The sequence below is a fragment of the Silene latifolia genome, chromosome 1 (genome assembly GCF_048544455.1).
Source record: "Silene latifolia isolate original U9 population chromosome 1, ASM4854445v1, whole genome shotgun sequence".
Taxonomy (NCBI): Eukaryota; Viridiplantae; Streptophyta; class Magnoliopsida; order Caryophyllales; family Caryophyllaceae; genus Silene; species Silene latifolia.
Window position 1 is genome coordinate 6,660,030 of NC_133526.1, and position 26,496 is coordinate 6,686,525.

The window sequence follows — 26,496 nt, forward strand, 5'->3', positions numbered from 1 at the left end:
CAACTTTATTTATTCTTCTTCGTTCTTAATTTCTTATGTATTCATTTTTTTTATTTCGAATACATATAATACTACTCTATATGAAATATCTTGAAATTATTAACTTATAGTTAATGCATATTTTTTTATTGTAGTTTTTTTTAGTTAATTAAGTTTAAAGCTAATGGAATATGGATGGATTTTTAAAGGAAATAAGTAAATTAAATTAATGCAATATAATAATAAATTAATAATCAATGTCATATTAGTTTGCCAAGTCACATTGTTATTGTGTACGTGACTATTTTTCGTCCTTTGTGGCATTGTCTACGTGACATTTTTAGGCTACCTTTTATGTGTTTGACTTTAAAAGTTATAATATTAATTTTATATTTGTTTGGTTTCTTTTATTTTTCTATGAGGAGGTATTTATACAAACTCAGCGAGCAACTGAAAAGTCACTACTAATACATTTAATTATGCAAATTCATTATATCATAATTTCACTAATAAACTTAATTATGATAATTCATTGTGTCATAATTTATACATACCAACTCATAGTCTCTTACTATCCTAATAGAATGCACACTACTATAAATACAGACAACCACAACGGCCCTTTAACAACGCTTATTCACGAAAATCATCAAAACACGTTGTAGAATTTATTCCGCGAATTTTACCAAACTTAATGACAACGGTTATGTGTTGTTAACCGTTGTTATTTCTTTTAACAACGGGTCATACTTAAACAACCGTTGTTAATAAAAAAACTAATAACAACGGTTAAATTTTAACCGTTGTTAATGGTTTGGCGCCAAATTAGTGAAAAGTAATCACAACGGTTATATTAGAACCCGTTTTTAATACGTTTTAACAACGGTTGTAGACTCAATAACCGTTGTTATTAATATTATGAAAATCTTAAGAACAACATATTGCTTTATTCTCGCTATACGCTACAAACACAAACACAAGCTAATCTTCGCTACTATATCATCCTTCATTCCTCCCTGATCGTCTCTCTGTCTTCATCTCCGTCACTGTTGTCACGTCTTCTCTCCCCCATCGCGCGTGTTTATCAATCAGGTATATATATGTTTCTTAGCAACGCTTATTATAACTAGATATAGGATTTTTTGGGTTATTATCTAATTTGTTGATAATTTAGCTTAATTGCTTTCCTGAATTTCGTTTATTTGTTTGCCTATTATTGTATTTTCTGAATTAGTTGCCTATTATTACGAATGTAGAATAATGACTCGAACTTGGATGATTGATGCAAATATGAGTGACCGCACCTACAAGGATGGTTTAGCTGAATTTTATGAATTCGTTTCGAACAATTTGAAAGGTTCTTCTAGTATTGCATGTCCTTGTGAAAGATGTGGTAATATTAGCTATATGGCTTTTCCGGACGTTAAAATACACCTAGAAAAGTGGAGATTTAGTCGATCCTATACACTTTGGATTTTTCATGGGGAATCATTAGAGGAAGAGAATAACTCTGAAGAAGATGATGTTGAGGTACACGAAAGTCTACAAGGACTATACATCTAATCGGTATCGTCCGGAAGGTTGTATTGCTGAACGCGCTATTTTAGACGAAGCTCTTTCATATTGTTACGCTCATCTCTCCCCGAGGAGTTGATTGGCGTTCTAAGAATCGTCATAGTGACGGGATGACCTAAAAGGTATTAGGGGTCGGGTTGAAAAAATTGTGACACGTGAAATGTTGCATTTAGCACACATGTATGTGCTAAACAACGAAGATGAGGTGCAACCTTATATTCAACAACACAAAGATGAGCTCAAATACGATCACCAAAACAAGACCGAGAAGTGGATTGCGAACAAGCATACGAAGACGTTTCCCAGTGGTTTAGGAATATTGTCTTACGATTAATCTTGATCAAACTGGTGATGACATCTCTCCTAGGTTACTACGTCTTGGTTTAGGTCCAAATGCCGTAGTCACCTTTTACAACAGTTTTGCAATTAATGGATATACTTTTTACACCCGCGAGCAAGATGAGGTGAGCACAATGCAAAATAGTGGTGTGAGTTCCGAATTTGAGGCAATGCACTTTGCTACTTCAAAAGATAAAAAGCCTATTTGGGGAAAATGCCTTTATTATGGTGTTATTCAAGAAATATTGGTACTAGATTACATTGATTTCACAATGCCTTTGTTTCGATGTAATCAAGGTTGATAACAACATCCATTGTGTCCGAAAGGATAAGATGGGATTTACGTTGGTCAATCTGGGTAAGGTTGGCAATAATAAGGATGATCCTTTCATAATGGCATCCCAAGCTAAACAAGTGTTCTATGTCACCGATCCTATGGATAAGAAGTGGTCATTGTAATGCATGTCTATAAGGAAAAGAAGGAGTAGTCCATCCGATAATGATGATGATGATCGGGATGTCGTTTTTGAGGAATGGATCGGTCTACCACCGTATCTTATTTCGACGATGTTGACACCGATCACGAGGACACCGAAAGCATCTATATGCGTGATGACCATGGTGAAGGTATTTGGGTTAACGAAGAAACTATGACATCCAAGAAACGTCCCGATCCCGAGATAGTTCATCGGGACATGTACAAAGTATGCAAGCATCTTTGGTGTAAGTTATCTTATTTTCTTGATCTTATTATTAGATGTGGATCTTTGGTGTTGAAATTGTTTGAATAATATTGCGGTATGTATTGTTACAGTTTGGTCAGAATGGAATTACTGATAATTTTTTAAAAAAAGAGGTTCAACAATAACAACGGGTATATTTAAATTACCCGTTGTTAATACTTTCAACAACGGGTGTAGTACCTCTACCCGTTGTCAATTATTTTTTTGACATATTTCATTTTGGCGCAAATTTGGTGAAACTATATTACAACGGGTATATTTTAACCGTTGTAATAAAGTTTTGACAAATGATTGACTTTTATTGACCCGTTGTTATTAACATATAACAACGGTTACGCTGAGAACCCGTTGTTAATAGTTTGTCTTAATAAAAAACTAATATAGAAACCCATCCAAAGATGCCATACAAAAACACACAACATTATTACTCCAACCGTTGGTATCCTGTGTTAATCCTTCTCTCTTCCTCGCTTTTTACATTCTCGTCACGCCCGCCGCCGCCCGATTTTAGAGCCCGATTCCGTTGCCTTCCCTTATCATCCTGCTCGTTCTCTTTATCATCATCATCAACAAGTATGTTCACTTTAATTTTGTGTTTCGTCATTAGGGTTTTAAGACGATCATCTTGTTTCTTTTTCATGCATCTGTTTGTTTTTCGTCTTCTTTGTTATCTTTATCATCCCGCATCATGTACTTTACTCCTCTTATCAGGGTTTAGGATTTTAGAAGCTCAATCTGTTGTTTTAAGTTTTCATTCCTATTAGGGTTTAGGGTTTTAGATAATACTCTGCATGTACGTTGTTAAGTTGTTCATATCCAACTATATCATTCATATTTGGTTTTTAGGATTATCATGGGTGAAAAACGTAAAAGAAGTCAAAAGAATAACGAGCCTGGTGATAATAAGCCTGGTGAGAGGGTGCTACGAAGTGCAAGAAAGTCCTTGCGGCTATAGCCGCTAAAAAGCAAATTGCCGTTCGAAATAACATGGAGTGAGAAGGGTTTCCCTCTTGGTCCAAATGCGGTCTTTTCTCCGGTTGGATTGGTGCTTGCACAAGACAGTTTGTGCCTATCCATTTAGAGGATGTTAAATGTTTGAATCCAAAATTGGCGGAGTTATACTTGGCTCGTATAAAGGAAGGCTTTATTATACCCGATGAAAGTCATGATGAGTATTTAATGCATAAGGCAAAATGATGTCCACAGGCCGTGGAAGTGTGGCGTTGCTAGGGATTGGTTGTATGTGGACAAGGCAACGGGGAGATGCGTAAGAGCCCACCGGAAAACAAGTGTCCCACCATCAAGCAGGAAGAATGGGATCTTTTCAAAAAGATGAGAACTACGAGAAGTTTCAGGTTAAATATCCTCGCCTTTTAACGATTTACCTATCATTTTTTTAATTAATGAGTCCTTTATATAATGTTTTTATTATCTCATCTACTTGCGCTTTTATATAATTATTTGAAGGCCGTTAGCAAAAGAAATCGTGCTAACATTTCATGCAAGAAGGGAAATTCTATGGTTCTCGAGGCGATTCTGAAAAGATAGAAGAGGACCTCGTAAGTAGCATGCATTATTGCCCTGTGAGACTTTATTTTTTAATCACACTTGGACTTGCATTGATACACATTTACGTGTATAAATGTTACCATGTTAATGTGTAGGTGGCAAAGGGAGTGAAAGAGGTGGATCGGCATGTAACTTATAAACATGGGCACACGCCTAAAGGATCCCGATCGTCGCATGACAAATACGATGAGGAAGTTTTGGCCAACATAGTAAGCATTATTTTATTAAGACGAGTTCATTACTAACTTTATTATTTTAGTCACAAATATAATTTGAAGTTTATTTAATATATTATAGGATAACGTATTGAAAGAGGTAGAAGAAGGAAATTCACTCCCGGTGGTCGTAGATGACGTTCTTGCTAGAGCGATCGGCCGACCCGAACATCCAGTCGTTTGAGGGGCGTCCGTTACAGGTTGAGTAACGAAATATTATGGGAAAACTGCCCAGATAAAGAAGAAAAGGAAGACTAAGTCCGAGAACGCCGACATGGTAACATTTATTCTATTATTTTCATTTAAGTTCAATTCACATGTTATTGTTGGGATAAAAATTGCTGACACATTACATTCTTGGCAAGCGACTTGATTAATGGCATCCGTACTACTAAAGCTAAATGCTGGAGGTAAGCTTTCCGAAGAAGAAGTGAAGATGATGGAGGATGTCATTTCTAAAGGGGGTAATAATAAGGTACAACAGATTGGTGAAGAGGCCGCTACTACCTTGGCAATACATGAGAAGGAAGTATCGGTCAACGAGATTCGAAAGATCGGTACCTAATAATGCTTCTTAAGTTGTAACAACTAAAGCCGATCAGGTACCTAATATACTTCCTTATTTTTCTTTTGTTTTTTTTGGGTAAGATCGGGGGTGTGTTCACCGCCAACTTCGACATGGTGCCATTGAATTGGTTAATTTTATTAGGTAAATAATGGGTCCGAAAAGGAGATGCAACTTGATGAGAAGATTACTGATGGAAAACAAAGATACATCCCCTTCAAGTCAGTTCCTGTTTTGATAAGGTATGCATGAAGTGTTTAATTAGTTAAATTTATATGAATGTTGAAGTTTGTGCAAAAATCGGCCTGAGACAGAAAGCGTTTTTGCAAAATCTTTTGAATGCTGAAGCGTTTTTGCAAAGATATAATAATGTATGTATGTGTATATTCTTCAGGCCGTAAACAATAGGCCAGTTATTCTTGCTGACCCTAATAGAATCGAAAAGCCACGTGTGCGTGTTGGCCGGGGTCTCGTAGAAAACAAATCTGCAAAGCGAAATCGTAGTTATTCATGGCGAAAAACTTTTGCCGAATCATACAATAGTAGAGATAACTACGTCTTTCCAGGCCATGAAAACTTTCCACCGCTGTCCCAGATTCGTGACGACATTACCATTCTGGGAGATGCGCTTGGAAGTTTCATCCAATGGCCTAATACTCACATCTACTTGGCGAAGATATCTCCGCCTCCTCCCGAGCAAAATGGAAAGCGATTGGGGTTAGAAGAAATACCTTTATATATATATATGTGTTACATTTTTAATTGTTGAATGTTTTTATATGTTAAATTTATATGTTATTTTTTTTTTTGTAGGGAACAAAAAAGGCGGCTTTGGCGGATAAGCCTAAGTCCACAGACATGCCAACAACCTCGACTTCACAACAACTTGATGAGGTATGTATTTAATTAACTTCTCCATTTTTTAAAAAATTAACCTCGCCCCTTTATTTATATTTTGTCTGTATTTATAAAAAGCATGGTAATTTTGTGTAGGGGACAAAAAGACCGATAAGCCTAAGTCCCCGTCTTACTGCTACTACTACCTCATCATTGAAAGAGCGGGTTGACGAGGTATTTAATTAAGTACGCTTTTATTTTTATTACTCCAACTAGGATATGTTACCTTTGGATTTTTTATTATTTTAATTATCTATACTACATGTGTAGGCTGGTGGTAGTAGCACCACATCAAAGACTCATTCTTTCCCGTAGTGAAAGTTAGGAGTATAAACTCCACAAAATATAAAGGGAAGGATTACATGGAAAAAGTAAGAACGGGACGATGATGAGATCAGTATGAGGAGGCTGGCCATCGCATAGCCTCCGAGCAACTGATAATTATTCCGCTCGAGGAGGATATTCTAGGGGTTGAGCGCCAAGCGCTTATATCATGGGATCTGCTAGCCGTATGGGCTGGACTAGACCAGATTGATATAGCACACATATTTGTTTGGATGAAGTAAGTTTCTTAATAAATAATTTCATAGTCTAATATTCTGACTACTAGGTAGATAGTGTTTTAAATACCGAATTAATACCGTAATAATGTAGGATATTGCAATGAGAGTGATCCCCGAGAAGAATATTCCATCCGATCAATACGTTCCTGTGCCCCTATGTTTTATCTTTATTTATTCCGGATTTCTCGTTCAAAGAACGGGTAGATTATATTGCTCAAAGAATTGACGACAACCAAGAAGCCGATTTTTGGCGCTTATAATGAAAAAGGGTAATAAACAAATTAATATTACGTTTCCCCCTACAATTGCATTTTCATAACTAATATATGTACTTGTTAATAATGATGATGTCTCTTGATGTAGGACTCATTGGGTGCTAGCGGCCATCATGCCGACAAAGAAAAAAGTTTTCTGGTTGGACTCTATACATCACCAACCAAGCGAGACTTTTAAGCGCTTGATTAATATGTAAGTTTATAATACTGATTTATTTATAATAACATTAAGTTTCAATTTTTATTTATAGAAAAAAGCTCATTTTTGCCCCTAAAAAAATGAGTTTACGCCTCCTTTTTATTTTTAAAAAAAAGGGCCTTTGAGAAAAGAGCAAACGAGCGGATCAACCCACGAAAGATTCGATGTTGGCCCCGAATTTATTACGATAACAGAGGTACGTGCTCAAATACAATAACATTAAGTGCAAAATCATGTTTTAATACTAATACAATACCTAAAGTTCAAGATTCGATGTAAGCCTTCTCTCGTCTGCTTGTTTTTATGTAATAATAGGCCCCTCCAACGGATAGCATACAATGTGGATACTACGTTTGTCGGTTCATGTTGGAGATTATTAGGCGAAGATATATCATTATTCCTCCAAAGGTTAGTAATTTAATAATGTGTTTATTACTTTTTTAAATTAGAGCTAATGTTGTCTTGCTTGTCGCTATATATGCCATGATGTTGCTATGTTGTCTTGCTTGCTCGCTATATATACCATAATGTCTTCTCTTTGTTTTTTCCGAGATGCAATCAACCCGTCGAACAGTTGAGCAAAGACTCAAATATAGATATAGACGAGGTAAGAGACATGTGGGCAACTACGTCTTAGAATATGCATGATACTCGAGTTTAGATCAACTTATTAGTAAATTTTTTGTTGAAGTTAGGGAATGATTAGTTCATGTAAATTCAACTCCTTGTAAGTATATATATATATATATATGATGCAATTTCTTGTTGTGGTTGAATTGAATCTATTGAGTTCGATGAACCCAAATTGTGATTTATCTTTGTCTTTGGTATATATGCGAGGTTTTGAATGGCATGAAACAAATTTATTTTTTCAAAACAATAGGAGTTAAGTAATAAAAACGGTTACTAAAAAAAAACTGTTGTCAATACCTTTCACAACGGTTAATAAAAATAACACCGTTGTGAATGACATTCACAAATACGCGCGCATAATATTCAACAACAGGTTTTAATCAAAGAACCGTTGTTAAAACTCTTCACAATTTTGGAGGTAAAATTACAACAACGGGTATTAAACAAAGAACCGTTGTTACAAAAACTTTCAACAACGGGTATGTACCATAAACCCGTTGTCAAAATACTTCACAATTTTGGAGGGAAAGTTACAACAACGGTTATACATACGACAACCGTTGTTATATCATTCCCTCCAAAATTTTGAAACACTTTCCACAACGGAGAACACCCAACAACAACGGCTTTTAACCGTGGTGAATACTTTAGACAACGGTTTCACTAAATAAGCAAAACCGTTGTAAATACCTTCTACAACGGCCGCTTTAACAACGTCCGCTTTTTTATTTTACAACGGTTTTTACCCGTTGTTATTGGCTGTATCTGTAGTAGTGGCAATGAAAAATAAAATAAAATGTGGCACTTGAAATTGCTTAACATGACACTCATCAAATAATAAACTACCCATCTTGCCTTTTTATTATATTGTATTGATACTAATAGTTAAGTCATTTATCATACTAAATTTTGAAAAAATAATTAATTTAGAATAAATCTTAAAGGATAATTAAACAATAAAAGTGGAATGGAGAAGGTCTCATTTAAATTCACCATGAACACAAAATTATAAATATAATTATTTTAGTTTTACTTACTAAATATATTGCTAAACAATGCAATTTTTTTTTTTTTTTACAAAACCTTATCCTTTACGTACAATAATTTCATGAACTAAATACAAGGTATTACTATCCTTTTAAAATTTTATTATTAGTGATTTACTTAAGTATTTACATAATTTATTTGTAAATTACTTAAATTAAATAAATATTTTCTTTTCCATATATTTTTGATATTTTCCAAAACCTTATCCTTTACGTGAAATAATTTCATGAACTAAATACACGGTATTACTACTATTTTAAAATTCTATTATTATTGTTTAATTTCACTTAAGTATTTACAGAATTTTTTTGTAAATTACTTAAATTAAATAAATATTTTTTTTTCATATATTTTATATTTTCCTAAGAAAATATTTTATATGATCTTTAATACTCATTTGTAGATTAATTAGTTCGGTAAAATATCTTCTATATACAACAAAGTTATAGAAAAAACAATAGTGAATTAGTGCCTTTAAAAAAAGTTGTGAATTAGTGACAATACATTTTTTTTTCAACTTTATTTATTCTTCTTTGTTCTTAATTTCTTATGTATTCATTTTTTTTATTTCGAATACATATAATACTACTCTATATGAAATATCTTGAAATTATTAACTTATAGTTAATGCATATTTTTTTATTGTAGTTTTTTTTAGTTAATTAAGTTTAAAGCTAATGGAATATGGATGGATTTTTAAAGGAAATAAGTAAATTAAATTAATGCAATATAATAATAAATTAATAATCAATGTCATATTAGTTTGCCAAATCACATTGTTATTGTGTACGTGACTATTTTTCGTCCTATGTGGCATTGTCTACGTGACATTTTTAGGCTACCTTTTATGTGTTTGACTTTAGAAAGTTATAATATTAATTTTATATTTGTTTGGTTTCTTTTATTTTTCTATGAGGAGGTATTTATACAAACTCAGTGAGCAACTGAAAAGTCACTACTAATACATTTAATTATGCAAATTCATTATATCATAATTTCACTAATAAACTTAATTATGATAATTCATTGTGTCATAATTTAAACATACCAACTCATAGTCTCTTACTATCCTAATAGAATGCAATGAAAAATAAAATAAAATGTGGCACTTGAAATTGCTTAACATGACACTCATCAAATAATAAACTACCCATCTTGCCTTTTTATTATATTGTATTGATACTAATAGTTAAGTCATTTATCATACTAAATTTTGAAAAAAATAATTAATTTAGAATAAATCTTAAAGGATAATTAAACAATAAAAGTGGAATGGAGAAGGTCTCATTTAAATTCACCATGAACACAAAATTATAAATATAATTATTTTAGTTTTACTTACTAAATATATTGCTAAACAATGCAATTTGATTTTTTTTTTTTACAAAACCTTATCCTTTACGTGAAATAATTTCATGAACTAAATACAAGGTATTACTATCATTTTAAAATTTTATTATTAGTGATTTACTAAAGTATTTACAGAATTTATTTGTAAATTAATTAAATTAAATAAATATTTTCTTTTCCATATATTTTTGATATTTTCCAAAACCTTATCCTTTACGTGAAATAATTTCATGAACTAAATACACGGTATTACTACTATTTTAAAATTCTATTATTAGTGTTTAATTTCACTTAAGTATTTACAGAATTTTTTTGTAAATTACTTAAATTAAATAAATATTTTCTTTTTCATATATTTTATATTTTCCTAAGAAAATATTTTATATGATCTTTAATACTCATTTGTCGATTAATTAGTTCGGTAAAATATCTTCTATATACAACAAAGTTATAGTAAAAACAATAGTGAATTAGTGCCTTTAAAAAAAGTTGTGAATTAGTGACAATACATTTTTTTTTTTCAACTTTATTTATTCTTCTTCGTTCTTAATTTCTTATGTATTCATTTTTTTTTTATTTCGAATACATATAATACTACTCCATATGAAATATCTTGAAATTATTAACTTATAGTTAATGCATATTTTTTTATTGTAGTTTTTTTTAGTTAATTACGTTTAAAGCTAATGGAATATGGATGGATTTTTAAAGGAAATAAGTAAATTAAATTAATGCAATATAATAATAAATTAATAATCAATGTCATATTAGTTTGCCAAGTCACATTGTTATTGTGTACGTGGCTTTTTTTCGTCATATGTGGCATTGTCTACGTGGCATTTTTAGGCTACCTTTTAGTAATATTTTATAGATCTTAACTAGTTTTGGGACCCGTGAGAATCACAAGTTTTTTTTGTTTTAAGTTTCTTTGTTGGGTTTCCTTCCGTAAGCCTTTGTTTCGATTTTTCATTTTTCCCGTTTTTGACCATTTTGGAGGCCCAGTTGGTTTTATTTTGTTGTCGTTATTTTCTCCTTTCATGCTTTTTGGTTGGTTATGACTTATGAGAACTAACCCGGTTTTAAATTTCCGCTTTCATTTTAAAATTTGGTTGTATCTCTGTCGGTGAAACCAACACAAAACAACAGTCGTTCTTCATTTTTGCTCTCTTTATTGCTAGTCCCATTTTTTTCCTGAGATGATGTAGATCTCGCCAAGGTTAAATTGTCGTCATTTGGATCCTTTGGTCAACCGTTTTATGCTCTTCCCCACCATCCCACTACAAAAAGAATTAAAACAGGCGATCGATTTTGGCGACTGAAATCAGTCGCTAAAATCAATTTGGCGACTGAAATCAGTCGCCAAACGTCAGTCGCAGACCTTAGTCGCCTTTTCTAACTTTGGCGACTAATGTCGGTCGCCAAATTTGGCGAGTGAAAAATCAGTCGCCAAATGACAAAAATAGCGACTGAAAAGGTAGTCGCCAAATTGGCGACTGATTTGAGGTAGTCGCCAAATTGGCGACTGAATTTCAGTCGCTAAATTTGGTATTAGTCGCCAAATTTGGGTGACGTAGCCAATTTCACTGAGAAACTTTGGCGACTGAATAAGGGCTTTGGCAACTGAAATTCATACGCCATTTTGGCGACTACCATAAATCAGTCGCCAATTTGGCGACTGAATGTCAGTCGCCAAAGCCACTGTATGTTTTGGTGGTTTTTTTCGTTTTCATTCCTAGCCAAATATTTACAACCTGCATACAAACCGATATTCCACAACGCCATACATCCCAAATTTCAACACACACAATACCATACATTTCAACCCAACACCACCCATTTTCTCAAACTTCATTTCATATATTGAAAATGAAAGTTTTACAAGCTAAGCTATTCTAAAGTTCAAGTCTAAAGTTCAAGTTTTACAAGCTTACATGTTAAAATCATCTTACTTGGAAGCCAACACCGGTTCCACTCCCCCCTTGTGGACCATGCGGATCATTTGGATCGTAGTTGGGTCCAGGTCCGGGGTGTGGGATTTATCTGTATGCATCCCTTTAAATATAAGGACTATAACGAATTAATCATGATGAAAGCATGTCATAAAATAAATTGCATAAACAAAAGGGTAAAGACATGACGAAATAACCTTCACTTGTCTCATATATATCCGCCCCACAATATTTACATTTGTCAAGCAAAGCATCATCTTTCCAAAATAGCATACATCCTTCAGAACATGCATCAATCTTTTCATGCGGTAACTGAAGACCTTTAACTACTTTTTTGGTAGTATAGAAACTTCGGGTCATGATATTATCATCGGGGAAAGATTCCTCAAGGAACGAGACAATGCCATCAACAGCAACAAATGGCATATTAAACTCACATTTCAAGGTAACTAGCCTAGAAGCGGCTTGTAACAATGTCATTCTGCTTCCTTCATACAAGGGTTTTTCTGAGACTTTTAACATGTCAAGAAAGGCTTTTACTTGTGGGTGTGGCGGTTGTTCTTCAGAAATGGTTGTATGGTCATCACTATTAAAAATAGTGGAATCCATAGCATCAACAACCATCTCTCTATATGGGTTCTCATCATTTTGTATTTGTTGGGTGTGAGCTTGTTCATGAATTGGAGAATATGCTTCTCCATGTGAAATCCAATTGTAATAATTTGGCTTAAACCTGTTTATAATGAGATGTTCTTCTACTACAATGTCAAGCTGGTATTTCAGGTTTTTGCATTTGGCACAAGGACACCTAAGTTTTTTGTCTACCAAGTCATATTCATCTTGTTGTTTAGCAAATTCAATAAACTCGCTAACACCCTTTATAAATCTAGCGTTAGGACGTCTTTTCTTATTGGAATGGTCTAATCTTCCTTCATACATCCATGAATGTTCCAATCTCTTCATTTTAATCTAAAGAAGACCCCACAATAATTTAAACATTTTTAAAAAATAACAATAATATTACATACAAAATTTAAACATTATACTCCACATTATACAATAAACATATGAAAACAATATATAAATATTGTCAATAAGTAATCCATCTTCGAATGGGTCCTTATCACTCCAACCTAAACCCGTCAATGTACGTTTCAAGTTACTAGCAAACACACTTGTAATTTATTAATGAGGAAAAATTCGGCAAAGAATTCCCTTGATTCTCCAAATACACATCTATGTAGAATAACTAATTACTCCACATATACATGTATTCGGAGAACATTAAAGGGATCGCCACCAAACTCATTCCTCATTAATAAATCACAAGTACGTGTTTACTAACTAAATGACTTGAAACGTACAAAGACAGTCCCAAAATGGGGACTATTCAAGAATTACTCCTAATGAGTAATTCTTGAACGGGTACTAAGTCAACATCAAATCAAACAACAACACAATCAAGTAGTAAATTAATTAAGTCAATCAATAGCACAATTCAACCACATAATAAAGGTTTATATCCTAAAGTCCGTAGCATAATTTGAACTAAAATTAGTAAATTTAAAAGGTAACTGGTAAGAGGAGGTTACCTAATCAAGTAAAAGCAAAAATGAAAATGAAAAGAAAACAAGAAGCAACAGCTACCGCGTACGTTGGTGCCTAGCAGCGCGGTGACAACCCTGAAAAGAGAAAAGAAAAACAAAAAAAAAACAAGGTTATTCAACTTCAATTCATCAATAACATGAATTATCAAACTAAATTTATCAAAATCAAGTCCTAAAGAAGGTTCCACTTAGTTAATAGCTAATTTCTCTTAATCCAAAAGACGGTTCCACTTAGCTAATTCCATTAATGCAAAAGACGGTTTCACTTAGCTTAATATTAATAATACGACGATTTCACTTAACTTAGTAATAATAATAATAATATTATTAATTAAGACGGTTCCACTTAGCTTAATACTAATGATAATGAGACGGTTTCACTTAGCTACCCAACACCATACACCACCCACGACCCACCCAAGGCCACCCCACGACCCACCCACCCACGGCCCACCACAGCCCACCCCCGACCAACCCCACCCACGGCCGAACCCCCTCGCCCCCCCATAACCCTAAACCTAAAGACAAACCTCATAATCATTCCCTTTTAATTCAAACACAAATTAAACTAAATCTAACTACAAATTAATCTAACATACTAACTACAAATAAATCTAACAAACTAACCACAAATTAATCAAACTAACTACAAATTAATCTAACAAATTAAACTATATAAACTGAAATTAAAAAAAAAAACTAACCTAATTAAAGAGGGTGGATGTGGCGGTGGAAATGGCGGTGGAAGGGTGGTTGTGTGGTGTTGTTCGTTGGTGTCGTCGCCGCTGTTTCAATCGCTCGTCCTTTTTTTGTTTTGTTTCGTAAAGAGTAAAGTAGGAGAGAGGAGTGCTGGTTTGTATAAAAAAATTTGGCGACTGAAATTCATTTTGGCGACTGAATTTCAGTCGCCAAATTGGCGACTACCCATAAATCAGTCGCCAAATTTAAAATTTCGGTCGCCACGTTTGATTCCTTTTTTAAAAAAGTCAGTCGCCAGATTGGCGACTGATTTCAGTCGCCAATTTGGCGACTGATTTCAGTCGCCAATTTGGCGACTACTTCTTTCAGTCGACAAATTTCGGTCGCCTGTTTCATTTTTTCTTGTAGTGTCCCCAGTTTAGATCATGGTATTTGTTGAGATGCATGAATAATTAATTAAAAGGTGAATACATTAATAATTTTGTATGCAATTATGTTAAAATTTATGAATACCAATTTATAACTACCAATAATTCATGAGACTTCTATATTATAAAATTGGTTTAATAGTGTTATTTAATTTGCTTCAAAGTTTAAATTGTAATAAACAAAGAGAAATGTAGTAAAATACGCATTTGCAACTCATCTAACTTGGCAACAAAACTATTTTTTTTTGTATGTTCATGGAAATTATTTTCTCTATTTACAACCAACAATCTTAATATCGATGATTCAACAATTGTGATTTGAGAATTTAAGTTGGGATAACAGAGAAAAATTAATCGTGAGAGGGTTAAAATTTCCAAAATTTTTAAGGTACGGAATTGGCCTAATTTAGTGCTCATATGCATTACAAATATTTGTCCATTGATAGAATAGGAAAAGCTAATAGAAACAAACAACAATAAGCACCAATATCCACCATATTTGTAGAGTAAGAGTCACTTTTTTTTATATATATATTTATGAGATAAACATATAGATATCAATTAATATCACAAAGTCAAGTTTACAACAAATATCACCTTGATGAAAATTTAATCACCAATTTATGTTTCAAAACTTCATTAAAAATACAAATACTTTGACTTAAATGGCAAGACATTGTTGATAAAATTGAATATTTTACATGAAATGTATTAGAAAATTAAAAACCAAGTGAAAAGAATAGGAAACCATAAAGCTATAACAAACGAAATGTGTTAGATTGGAGGTCATGAATAAGGGAATGAAAGTTACAAAAGTATAAACCATCACCTAAATTAATTACTCACATATATAATAAGAAAATACTCTTAGTTGATGTAGTCATTTGTTATCATAGTTTGAGAATTGTTACACTTTCGCATTGTTACAATGGAATTTTAAGTAGAACCTCAACATGATTATATACATGTTTCTGCTTAAACGAAACTCACAAAATTTAGCATTTGTTAGTGGCAATCAAATTAATCAAACAAAAAATATTAACCTAAATAAGGGCCAAATGGATCAAATGCTTAGTTGCAAGTGTCGAAACTCTCGACGCAAGTAAACCTGCAAATCCAAACACTTTTATTAGTAACTTAACATCTCATATCAACAATGCACCAATTAAAAAAAAAACTAATTAATACAAAAAAATTATATATTGAACTGTAAAATAATATTATATTGAATATTAAAATATTTTAAATGATAAATATAACTTCGCCAACCTAAATTAGCATATGGAAATATAAACATATTAATTAAAAAAACTAATAAACGAAAATATTGGCAAAGAGAATATGATATTGAAAGAGGGAGAAAACTTGTATATTTATACATTTTTTAAGACATTAAAGATTTGGGTACGCCTCTTCCTCTTCCCCAATATTAAAACATAAAAATGAGTAAATTAACTATATGAATTTATGAGATTAAAATTTGTCAAATTAATATAAAGATTCTTTAACTATGTGATTAATGAGTTTTTAATTAGTTTTCCATTCTCTTGAACTTCTACTAATGTAAATACATAATTAAACAATAGGTAAAGATGGAAGACGGAAGTTTATGTAGACATAAGTAAAAAGAGTTTAGTGCTAGCATGAGATGATGGGGCGATGATCACTTGGCCACTGCAGCCCTCGAAAGGGGTGGCTTACATGATCCATGTGGTGGTGCGGGAATGCATGGGCCCGGGGGGACTCAACCCCCTCGTCATCAAAAAAAAAAAAAAGATGTCACATGTCCTTTAGTTAGATGCTCTACATACCTTTTTTTTATATTATTGTATGTATAGATGAGTGAACTAAATTAATGTTGTGTCACAATAAATTATTTTCATGTCACATTGTGGCTGAATAGAATCCTAAACCAACGGCTGCGTCGAGGGGACTCTGGCCATCTTCGACAACTGTGTAAAGGTCAAATTGGGGGAAGATGATATTTTGGAGGTTGTGTAGTAGTAAATTCATGTGGGTTGGCTAAAAGAAGCTAGATTAGAGGGGATTAAGAAGGTAAGAAACGGGGTGTTAAGAAATGACGGGCAAACATGGTATATGTTAATTGTGGGTAGGCAACGATAGCTAGGTCCACGTTATGTGAAGGTGGTGACGTGGAATTTTTGTAATGCAAGGTGACATTTAGTCCATGTCTACATGGCCTTTAGCCCTTTAATGGTTACCCTTTTTAATAATATTTATAGAAGATATAGGACACTGTGAGTGGAAAACATGTATGCGTGTCAATAGTTAGAGGCTGACGTTTACATAGAATGTCCTTCGTGGCTTTTTACAAGCTTACGTGGCTTTGTCTAGGTGGACTTTATTACTCATTTTAGGGGAGGCTTTTAATTATATTTATAGATATAAGTAGGGGTGTAAATGAGCCGAGCTGAGCTCGAGCTCGGGTGGGCTCGGCTCGAATTTTTTAGCTCGAGCTCGGGCTCGGCTCGAAGCTCGCCGAGCCTAAAAAATTGAGGCTCGAGCTCGGCCCGGGAAAAGCTCGAGCTCGGCTCGAGTTCGAATCGAGCTCGTTTTGTCATTATATATTTTCACTTTCTCGCCTTTTAAATCTAATTAAATATAAATATTTTTTAAAAACAACTAAATTCTAAAATTCTAAAAAATACTATATCATAATATACTTATATAAATGTCTAAATAACATATAATTTGAAATAAACATAATACTACAAGACAAAGATTATACAAAAAAAACTTATAAACGAGCCCATACGAGCTTCCGAGCCGAGCCATTCTGAGCTCGGGCTCGGCTCGTATTTAGCCAAGCTCGGCTCGAGCTCGTTTTGACCGAGCACGAGCCGAGTTTTAACCGAGCCGATTCTGAGGGCTCAACGAGCCAGCTCATATCATTGACAGCCCTAGATATAAGAGTTTGTTAAGTTTAAATTTTATCTAGGTGGTCATTAATTCTATATGTATGATCCGCATTAAATAAAATACATTTTTTATGTATTTATCTTGAGATATTTTACCTGTCATATGTATGTTCCTTTTTACCTTTTTCTTTTTGTCGTCCGAATTTTACTAATTTCGTCTGTATAAGTTACAAAATTGCCCTTTTAAAACTAAAACAACCCCAAATCGCCCTTCTACAACAAACAGTCTATCTCAAAGAAAAATATAAATTAAACGACGACAACAATGAAATAGACGGACGACAAAAAGCAGCTCTCGTACTTTTTTGTTTCCTAAAATATGCCCTTTATTTTGCACTAAAAAACTTTGATGGCTACAACTTATGGTCAAGAGTTTCAAAACACAATGATTTTTTTAAGTTAATTGTCTTTACGAGATACTCCCTCATATTTAATTAGATGTTCATTTTCCTTTTTTTAGCATATTCAACTAGATGTTTATGCTTTTATTGCATAAATTAACATGGTAAATATGCCATCGCCCACTCATACATGGTCTCTCATAAAAATCGCCAGTTTCTAAACTCGTTGCAAGAGTTATGGTCTATCAAGCGGTTTTAACTGAATAAAATTTGATTGATTATTCTCTTAGCCACGTATTCAAAAAGAGACGTTTTATTCTCCAAGTTGATCATCTTTATGAGATTTTAGTTTTAAAAAAAAAGCATCGATTTGCAGATATGTCAATGCACATTTTATATAGTTAATATCTGTTGCCCATTAGTAATAATATAAAAGTATAATATCCCTATTTTTTTAATGCTCATTTTGAGATAGATCGAAAGGGTAGACGACAAATACTTGGACGATTATGATTTTGTGATCGATGTTTTGATAACTTAGGTTGGGTTCAATCAATTTTTCAATTCTAGACAAAAATATGTTTATCATAGTTTAATCACAAATTTCCATTTAAGATACATATTATCCGTCTTAAGCTAAACAGGTCAAATACATACAAAATTGTCTGGAAAATACCAAATATTTTGTCCTTATTACCAGTTTACCACCATATGATAATATTAACTCATTTTAAGATTTAAAATGGATATTCCATCTTAAACGAGACTTAATATTTAGAGCACCCACATTGAAGAGGATACACTATCCTTTTAGGAGTCTCTCTCATCTAAGAGGATGTCCTCTTCAATGTGGATACATCCTCTTAGTATCCTCTTTGAAGAGGAAGAGGAAGACATCCTCTATTTATGGAGTATGTCCTTGTTTTGGCCCTTGTGCCATATAAGAGAGAAAAAGTGTGATGGGGTCCTACTTTAAAGGTGGAAAGGAGAGGAACACAACATCCCCTTTGATGTGGAGAAAAAGAGAGGAAGAGGATGAGAAATTGGAAAATGTGGCAAAAAATAAGAGAAAATATTATACCCAATGAAAAAATTAGAAAAAAATAAAAAAGAGGAAGAAGACCTCCTCTTCAATGTGTGCTCTTAATCTCCTCAACTCCAATAACAAAAATGAATAGTAGTTAAATTGAATGAACTTAACAAAATGATATCGGATGTCGGCTAAAAATTGATTAAATCTACGGTGCACAAGTGTAAGGTGTTAAACCCATGCCAATTGGCTAGCTAGGAAAAAAAAAAAAGAACAAAATTATGAGTTTGAAAAACATGGAATCGTCCTCCATGTCTTACCGTTCAATAACTTGAAATTAAACAAGAGTTGTTTTCAGTCACTATCTTGCAAGTATTCCCCCCCTAGTCATCCAGTCTTGATTCTTGACCAAATTTATATTTTTCTTTAAGTATACATTCCATCTAGAACCCCCATTCTTCTTGTTTTTTTTTTTAAAATGTTACTCCGTACTAAAATTCCTTTACAAATTCTTATTTAAGACATGCAGAATTAGTTGGTTTAAGACGAAACAAATACATATTAAAGTACACGGTAAGTTGCTTAAGAAATGTCAAATTTTTTTTGCCATTATTACCATCATCTGGTAGTATTTGATCAGTATCTGTCTTAAGCACAAGTGTAAGGCGTTAAAGTGTTAAACCCACGGTGAGATAGACCGAAAGGATAGACGACAAATACTTACTGAAATCAATTAGAGTTGGGTCAATTTAAAGCTGAATCATTTCGGTTACTTATATAATTTGGATGAATTGGTCATTTTAGAATTACTTTAATGAATTAATTTGTTTTATGTCACTTCGAGTTAGGTTGCTGGTTATTGTTTGATTTTTAGAGTTTGATTGATTCGAATTATTTTTAAATAAGTTATTACATATCTTTTCTTTCCCTGTGTAACATATCTCAAACATAACATTGAGTCATTGAGGCATCAATTTTTTTTTTATCACTTATTATTAAAATCAGGCTATTTTCAACTCAGGTGAAATATAATCGTACCTTTTCAAACTCAACAAAATTTAGACCGATTTGAGCTAGATTTGATCAATTTAGATGTTGGATTATACTTGGCCGTGTTGACTTTGAATTTTCGTTTCACCTTAGACAAATATGATTTTTTTTTTCTATCTACTTTTACTTACCTTCCATTTTTAGTATTTTCCGCCATTTTATAGTCTAATCTTATTATTAACCCGATTTCTCAAATATAGTTACTTAAATACCCTCGAATTGTATCATTAACCGCTTATTAACTAAAAAAAAAATTTATATTTAACAGATAATTACATATTCAAATTCTACAAGTTCTTAAAAAGTGTTTATAGAGAGTATATCAGACAATATATTGATGAAATAATTAAGATACAAAAAATTCTAAATCGAATCAATTTTATCGGGCCTAATTCAATAATCGGACAGCTTTTGCCAATTCCATTATTTTTTCTAATATATTAACATATTTTTTTCCATCATTTCGAGGCATAATCTAATTAAATACTCTCAACTTATCATATTCACCCTTTATTACCTCGAAACAAATATTTATATAATCCTATTATTTTCCCATAACTTACCAAACAATATCCATAATCATATTTTAGAAAATGAATCTATCTCTCGAAAATGAAATATAATTAAGATTTAAACAATCACGAACCGGATCAGTTTTATCAGGTCTAGTATCGACAATAAAAAGGCACAAAAGCCCTTCTATCTCCCTCTCTCATTCCTAATTCAACTGTCTCTCCGTGTTCAACTCGCGTTCAAGCAGCCAATATCGACGAATCCAATTTCTAATTTGTTTTTCCCCCTTTTCTTCTTCTTCAATTTAATCTTCAATTTAATCACACCCTAATTTCTTCAATCTCTTAAGAAACCCTCATTTAATTCAACTTCCATAACAAAAAAAAAAAAAAAAAATCCCAAATACAAAAATCCAGATTCAAATAATCACACTCTTTCACCCATAAAAAAAAAATCAGTTTTTAATCAAATTTTACGAAAAGAAATCTAGGGTTTTTAACTTTATGCAATTTCAATTGTAATCAATTAAATTAGACTCTGTAGTTTGTGCTTGATCCCTTTGTGAATTGCGATTATTTGTGAAAAAACGAGTTTTTGAAGGTTAATTAAGGATTTTCTGGGTACAAATTGTTGATCAATTGATGAGGCAACGATGTTGACCTAGAAATTAAACCATGTGTTGTAAAGTACTATGGAATTTGTAGTTTCTCGAATAAAATATGTCGCTTTACATCGGTCGCGAAGCTTCAAAGGTTCGTCTTTTTCTTATGATTCTGTTAATTTATGTATTAATCTTGTAATTTAAGCTGGAATTAATGAATAAATTGTTTGACGATTTTATGTTTTGATTTGATGAAGCTATGGAAGAGATTTGGTGCAGAAGTATCGACGGAAGTTCATCTGCTTGCGGAGAATTGGAAGTACATTCTCGGCGGACTCGTTTGTCAGGTTGATTTTTGATGATTTTGTTGTCGGATTTTGCGTGTTTGTTTACCGGATTCCGTGTATAGATCTGTTGATATGCTTGAATTTTCGATAATGTCGTTGTATTGTATTATACTTCCGTTGTTCTATTTGATTGTATACGTTTTTAGCGAATTGAAACGGAGGAATTCTGCAATTTGATCCATTGTTTTCGGAATTATAGCCATTGTATTTGTTTAAATGATATGTTGATGAAACATATTGGTTTGGTCGCGATCACAAATGTTATGGTCTTGCATTATGTGCTGTGATTAGGTGTCCTTTTGAGAACATTTAATTGTGTTGGCTCTTATTGAGCATTGTTAAGCAAGTTGTAGGTCGGCGTAGTGATAACAGATAAGGGAAAAATTAAGAGGGTTTGTGATTTGGTAGGAGTTGTGTTAGGATTTTCCGGAGTTATTGCGGTCATTCATTAATGAAAAGTATATTCATGTATTGCCATGTAAATTGGAGTTAGTCATGGGGGGTTGTGATTATCTGGTTGATGTCGAGATAATTTAATCGGGTGTCTAACAAGTGGAGTTCATATTAATGAAAACCATATTCATGGATTGCCATGTATATTGGAAATATATATACATCGGGGATTATGATTATGTGGTTGATGTCGAGGTAATTTATTCGTATCTCTAACAAGTGGAGTCATATTAATGAACAGTATATACATGGATTGGCTGCTCGGGGAGTTCATTATATACATCGTCCAGGCCCAACACTTCAGGACGCTGGTTTCTTCCTTCTTCCGGTATGTCCAAATCTTATCACACAGGTTTTTGTTTTTGTTTTTTATTTTTCTGTTTAATTGGTATGCTTACGATTATAAATTTTGGTTGTAGGAACTTGGGCAAGAGAAGGCTTACATTAGTGAAACTGTTTTTACCTCCATCTTTATTTCCTTTGTCTTGGTACGGTTTGCTTCATCTCCTAGTTTTTGCTTACATAAATTTAATTGCTAAGCATACTTTCTATGCTGTTTCCTTGTCTGCCACTTCGATCGTCACACTTAGCTTTCCTTCACAACATATGTATATCTGCTTTCCGAGGCAGTGAACATGTCCTTGTAATCTTGTATAGCATCAAGCCCATAACTTTCAATTACGCTTAGATTCTAGATATTTAGTGTTAAGATTCTTGATACTACAGCAATATATATTCATCTGTTTTAACACTTAGTGTTGCTTCTGCGCGTATTTCTGATGATGCCATTATTTTGTTTGTGCAGTGGACATTCTATCCGTTCATTTTCAAAAGTAAAAAGATTTACACAGTTCTAATATGGTGCCGGGTCCTCGCGTTTTTAGTTGTAAGTCTACATTATCTCCTTTAGTAGGCTCTGTTTACGCAGTTCTAATATTAATTATTCAGTTCATTTTCAAAAGTAAAAAGATTTACACAGTTCTAATACGAAGTATTAGTGAATGCTTCAGAGCTTTGTGGAAAACACATTAATTATTCATTATACACACCGGAGTCTCCACATTTCTAGATGGGTAACATCACATTTGATATTTAATTGACTCAAGCCCCACATTCCGTGTGGGTATTACCCACATCATTTCTTAAATTTTTACCACAGTTATTGGAGACGTATTGTAGAACTTTGCTGAAGCTGGCAAATTCGTTTAATGAGGTGTGGTCGTGTGGATATAAGCAAAAAGCTCGTTTAAAAACAGGCAGCCCTAAAATTTATGTTAGTTGTTTTGGGCCTTTGGCCTTTCGTCTTTTTTGCTACATCTACGGAAATAAAATCTTACTAGCTGAGCGTCTGTTATCAGGGATTGATTGCTCTCCATATAGTTTCTGGTGATCTAGGCTCATGTGTGTTTGCTTTAAATGTTTTTAAAAAAATAGTTGATGTTGCTAAATTTTCACTTAACTTTTATTCTCCAGGCATCACAGTTTCTTAGGATTATAACATTTTATTCTACACAGCTTCCTGGTCCAAATTATCACTGCCGTGAGGTAAATTTCTGGCGGTTTTTCTCCCCTCTTGTTCCCTTTTTTATTCCTTTTTGTTGGTCACTTTACTTTTGGTACGTGGTTATTAGTGACAAAGTTAGCTTCATTAAGTGAGGATGGTCCTCTGATCTTTAGTTATCTCACGTGTGCAGGGATCAAAATTGGCCACCCTCCCTCCTCCGCGAAGTGCAATTGAACTTTTTATAATCAACTGTGAGTAGCCAAGTAGTCTGATTTTGTTATTTGAATGTTTTGAAGTGCAACTGTGTGATTATGTGTGTTGTTTAACCTGCAGTTCCTAGTGGGGTACTTTATGGTTGTGGTGACCTCATTTTCTCGTCGCATATGATTTTTTCGCTGGTTTTCATTCGGACTTATCAAAAATATGGCACTAAGAGGTAATTTCGGTTCAGCACATTGTGATTTGTCATTAGCTTTGGCTGGAGTTATTGACAAATTCATCTTGGACCCGATTACAGGTTGATTAAACAGTTGGCATGGTTGCTTGCTGTGGTCCAGAGCTTATTGATCATAGCTTCTCGGAAACACTACACTGTGGATGTTGTTGTTGCATGGTATGAATGAGAATGACCTGTTAACATCCCTATTGCGAAACTTCATAGTTTGGTTGTATTTCAAATTAACTAACATCATATGAATTTTGTATTTGCAGGTACACCGTTAATTTGGTAGTATTCTTTGTCGACAGTAAACTTCCAGGTTAGTAAAACACGAGTTCTCTCCATTTCAAGAATTCAGTAGCTTCTTCGCCCTCATCTGTGTTTAACGAGTATTTTTTTCCAACGAGACAAGAGCCAAACTGTTTGAAAAAAATACATCAAATACAACATTATGCATGGAAATTGCTCATTTGGATGTGGCAAAAATATGTGGACCCATTTACATATATATTTAATTTTTTTTTTTTTATCATTCCAGAAATGCCTGACCGGTCCAGTGGTGGCGCATCGCTTTTGCTACCTTTAAGCAACAAAGACAAGGATAGCTGGAACAAGGAGGAAAACCACAAGCTCCTTAATGGAAACGGTCTAGATCCTACGGATAGGGTACTCACATCATCACAACTCCTCAACAAATTATTCCCTTAGAATATGTAATACCTGGCTGATCTTGCTTTATTTTTCCAGCAGAGGCAAAGAAACGGAATGAACGGCAAGATTCTCGAAGATGGACTCGCACACAACGACAACGCAATGAACGGTGCATAGTTTCTTATCAGAGTGCTTTTCGCGATTTCGGTACAAATGTGATGTGTATTTTTTCGTTAGTGTGGAATTCTGGTTGGCATTATGTTTAAGCAATTGCCAGTCATTTAACCTATAGTTTATTTTCACTAGAATTTTGTCAGTTTAATGATGTAAAAGTTTCCATTTTTTTGTTTGAAAACAAGATTCTGGTTTAGATCCGTTAATCAGCAAAAGCCAATCAAAATTTACAGTTGTTTTTGGTGTTGTCATGCATGTGAACAGTCTGGTGGGTCTAAGTTTGGTATATCAAAAGGGCATGCAATTACTGTTCATCTGCAGAAATTGAATTGAATATTTTAGTATATGTGGTGGGATTTGGTATGCTACTTGCTGCTGTAATGCTGTTGTATATGCAGAATTATGTGGATATCATGTTGCATGCCTGTACTGTACACACAGCTTTCCTTTTTCTTTATCTGTGATGTTCTGCTTGCTGCTGCCATAAACATGTGAGGCCACATGCTCTATGTTTTCCCTCCTAGACCATATTTGGGTTTATTTGTTTAATGTAATGGTGACAAACATTAATATTCTTGCATTTTAATTAGGTTTACATTTGATTCAGTTATTTAATAGGGTTTTTTGATAACTGCTACCACAGGTAAACCGCTTTTTGAGAACTGCTATCAAGGTAAAAAAAAGTTTGAAAACTGCTGCCATAATCCTTGGTTCGGTTAAAAATCAGTACCAATTAACCCCGAAGCACATTTTCACTTGAAAAGACTAAAATGCCCCTTCTTTAACCTTCCCCCTTTCTTACCCAGTCATAAAACACATTTAATCTACATTACAACTTAACACTCATACTCACTCTATCAAATTCACCTTCATCACTCAATTTTTTCCATCTTCATCCCTCAAACTCAATCAATTAACCAACTCATTTGAAGAATTTAATCTAACAAAATTCACCTTCATCACTTACCTTGATTTTCCTGGAAAAGCCCTTTGTGGCATTTTTAACTCATTGTAAGGTTTGCTATCCATCCTTATTTACTCTTTAATTTACCTTTAATTTAGTAGTACAAAATTAAGAAAGTTCATTGATTTCCTAAGCATGGCAGTAACTTCCTCAAGCTTCTGATTTTGTTCCAAGTGTGCGTTCTCGCACTTAATCATCATCAACTCACAATCTAGTACTTTACCTTCTTCTCCAACATCAAATAATTAATTGTATTTCTTTGCCACTCTATTTGTTCTTCATCATACTATCTAAAATATCTACAACCAAGAGTTGAATTTGGTTTTGAAAACTTGCAATTAATAAATCTTCTCCTAGGATTCTCTTGTGTCCATGACTTCAATAAAGCTACTGGAACGCCACATCCGCACTAACTCCCCCTGTAATTGGACCCAAAATAGGAACCCGAAGACATTGTTGGACGATTTAAATAACCAAAACCCAGATTTCACAACCCTAATTTGAAAACAAATTAGAGATTTAACATAAATTAATGGATTAGAAGAAGAGACAATGAATGAATTGAAGGCAATGTTACCTGACATGATAGATTCAAAGAGAAAGAATGAATGAATAGATTCAAATAGAGAGAATGAATGAAGAGATTTGAAGAGAGATTAATGGAGTAGAAGAGGGTAAGAAATTAGGATGAGAGTAATATTATAAAGATGGGGGAAGGGTAAAATAGGAATAGAAATAATGACTTAATCTAAAGATTTAAAATGAATGGTTGAGATTCATTTTAATTGAGCTTTGGGGTTAATTGGTACTGATTTTTAACCTAACCAAGTATTATGGCAGCAGTTTTCAAACTTTTTT

The 26,496-nt window shown here is 33.3% G+C and overlaps 1 protein-coding gene across 2 annotated transcripts; it reads left to right on the plus strand.

The window, feature by feature from the left end:
* The first annotated feature begins 20,702 nt into the window (after positions 1–20,702).
* On the plus strand, positions 20,703–24,918 carry LOC141595364 (phosphatidylinositol:ceramide inositolphosphotransferase 1-like). 2 transcript variants are annotated; one of them, XM_074415330.1, is made up of 12 exons: positions 20,703–21,257; positions 21,364–21,453; positions 22,148–22,234; positions 22,326–22,394; positions 22,712–22,792; positions 23,380–23,451; positions 23,601–23,661; positions 23,744–23,846; positions 23,928–24,023; positions 24,122–24,168; positions 24,388–24,515; positions 24,597–24,918. In XM_074415330.1, exons 1-12 carry the CDS (start codon positions 21,225–21,227, stop codon positions 24,675–24,677), a joined length of 948 nt encoding a protein of 315 aa, XP_074271431.1. In that variant the 5' UTR covers positions 20,703–21,224; the 3' UTR covers positions 24,678–24,918. The 2 variants fall into 2 exon arrangements, with proteins under 2 accessions (XP_074271431.1, XP_074271434.1); XM_074415333.1 differs by having other exon boundaries at positions 20,705–21,257; positions 24,600–24,918.
* Positions 24,919–26,496: the final 1,578 nt, after the last annotated feature.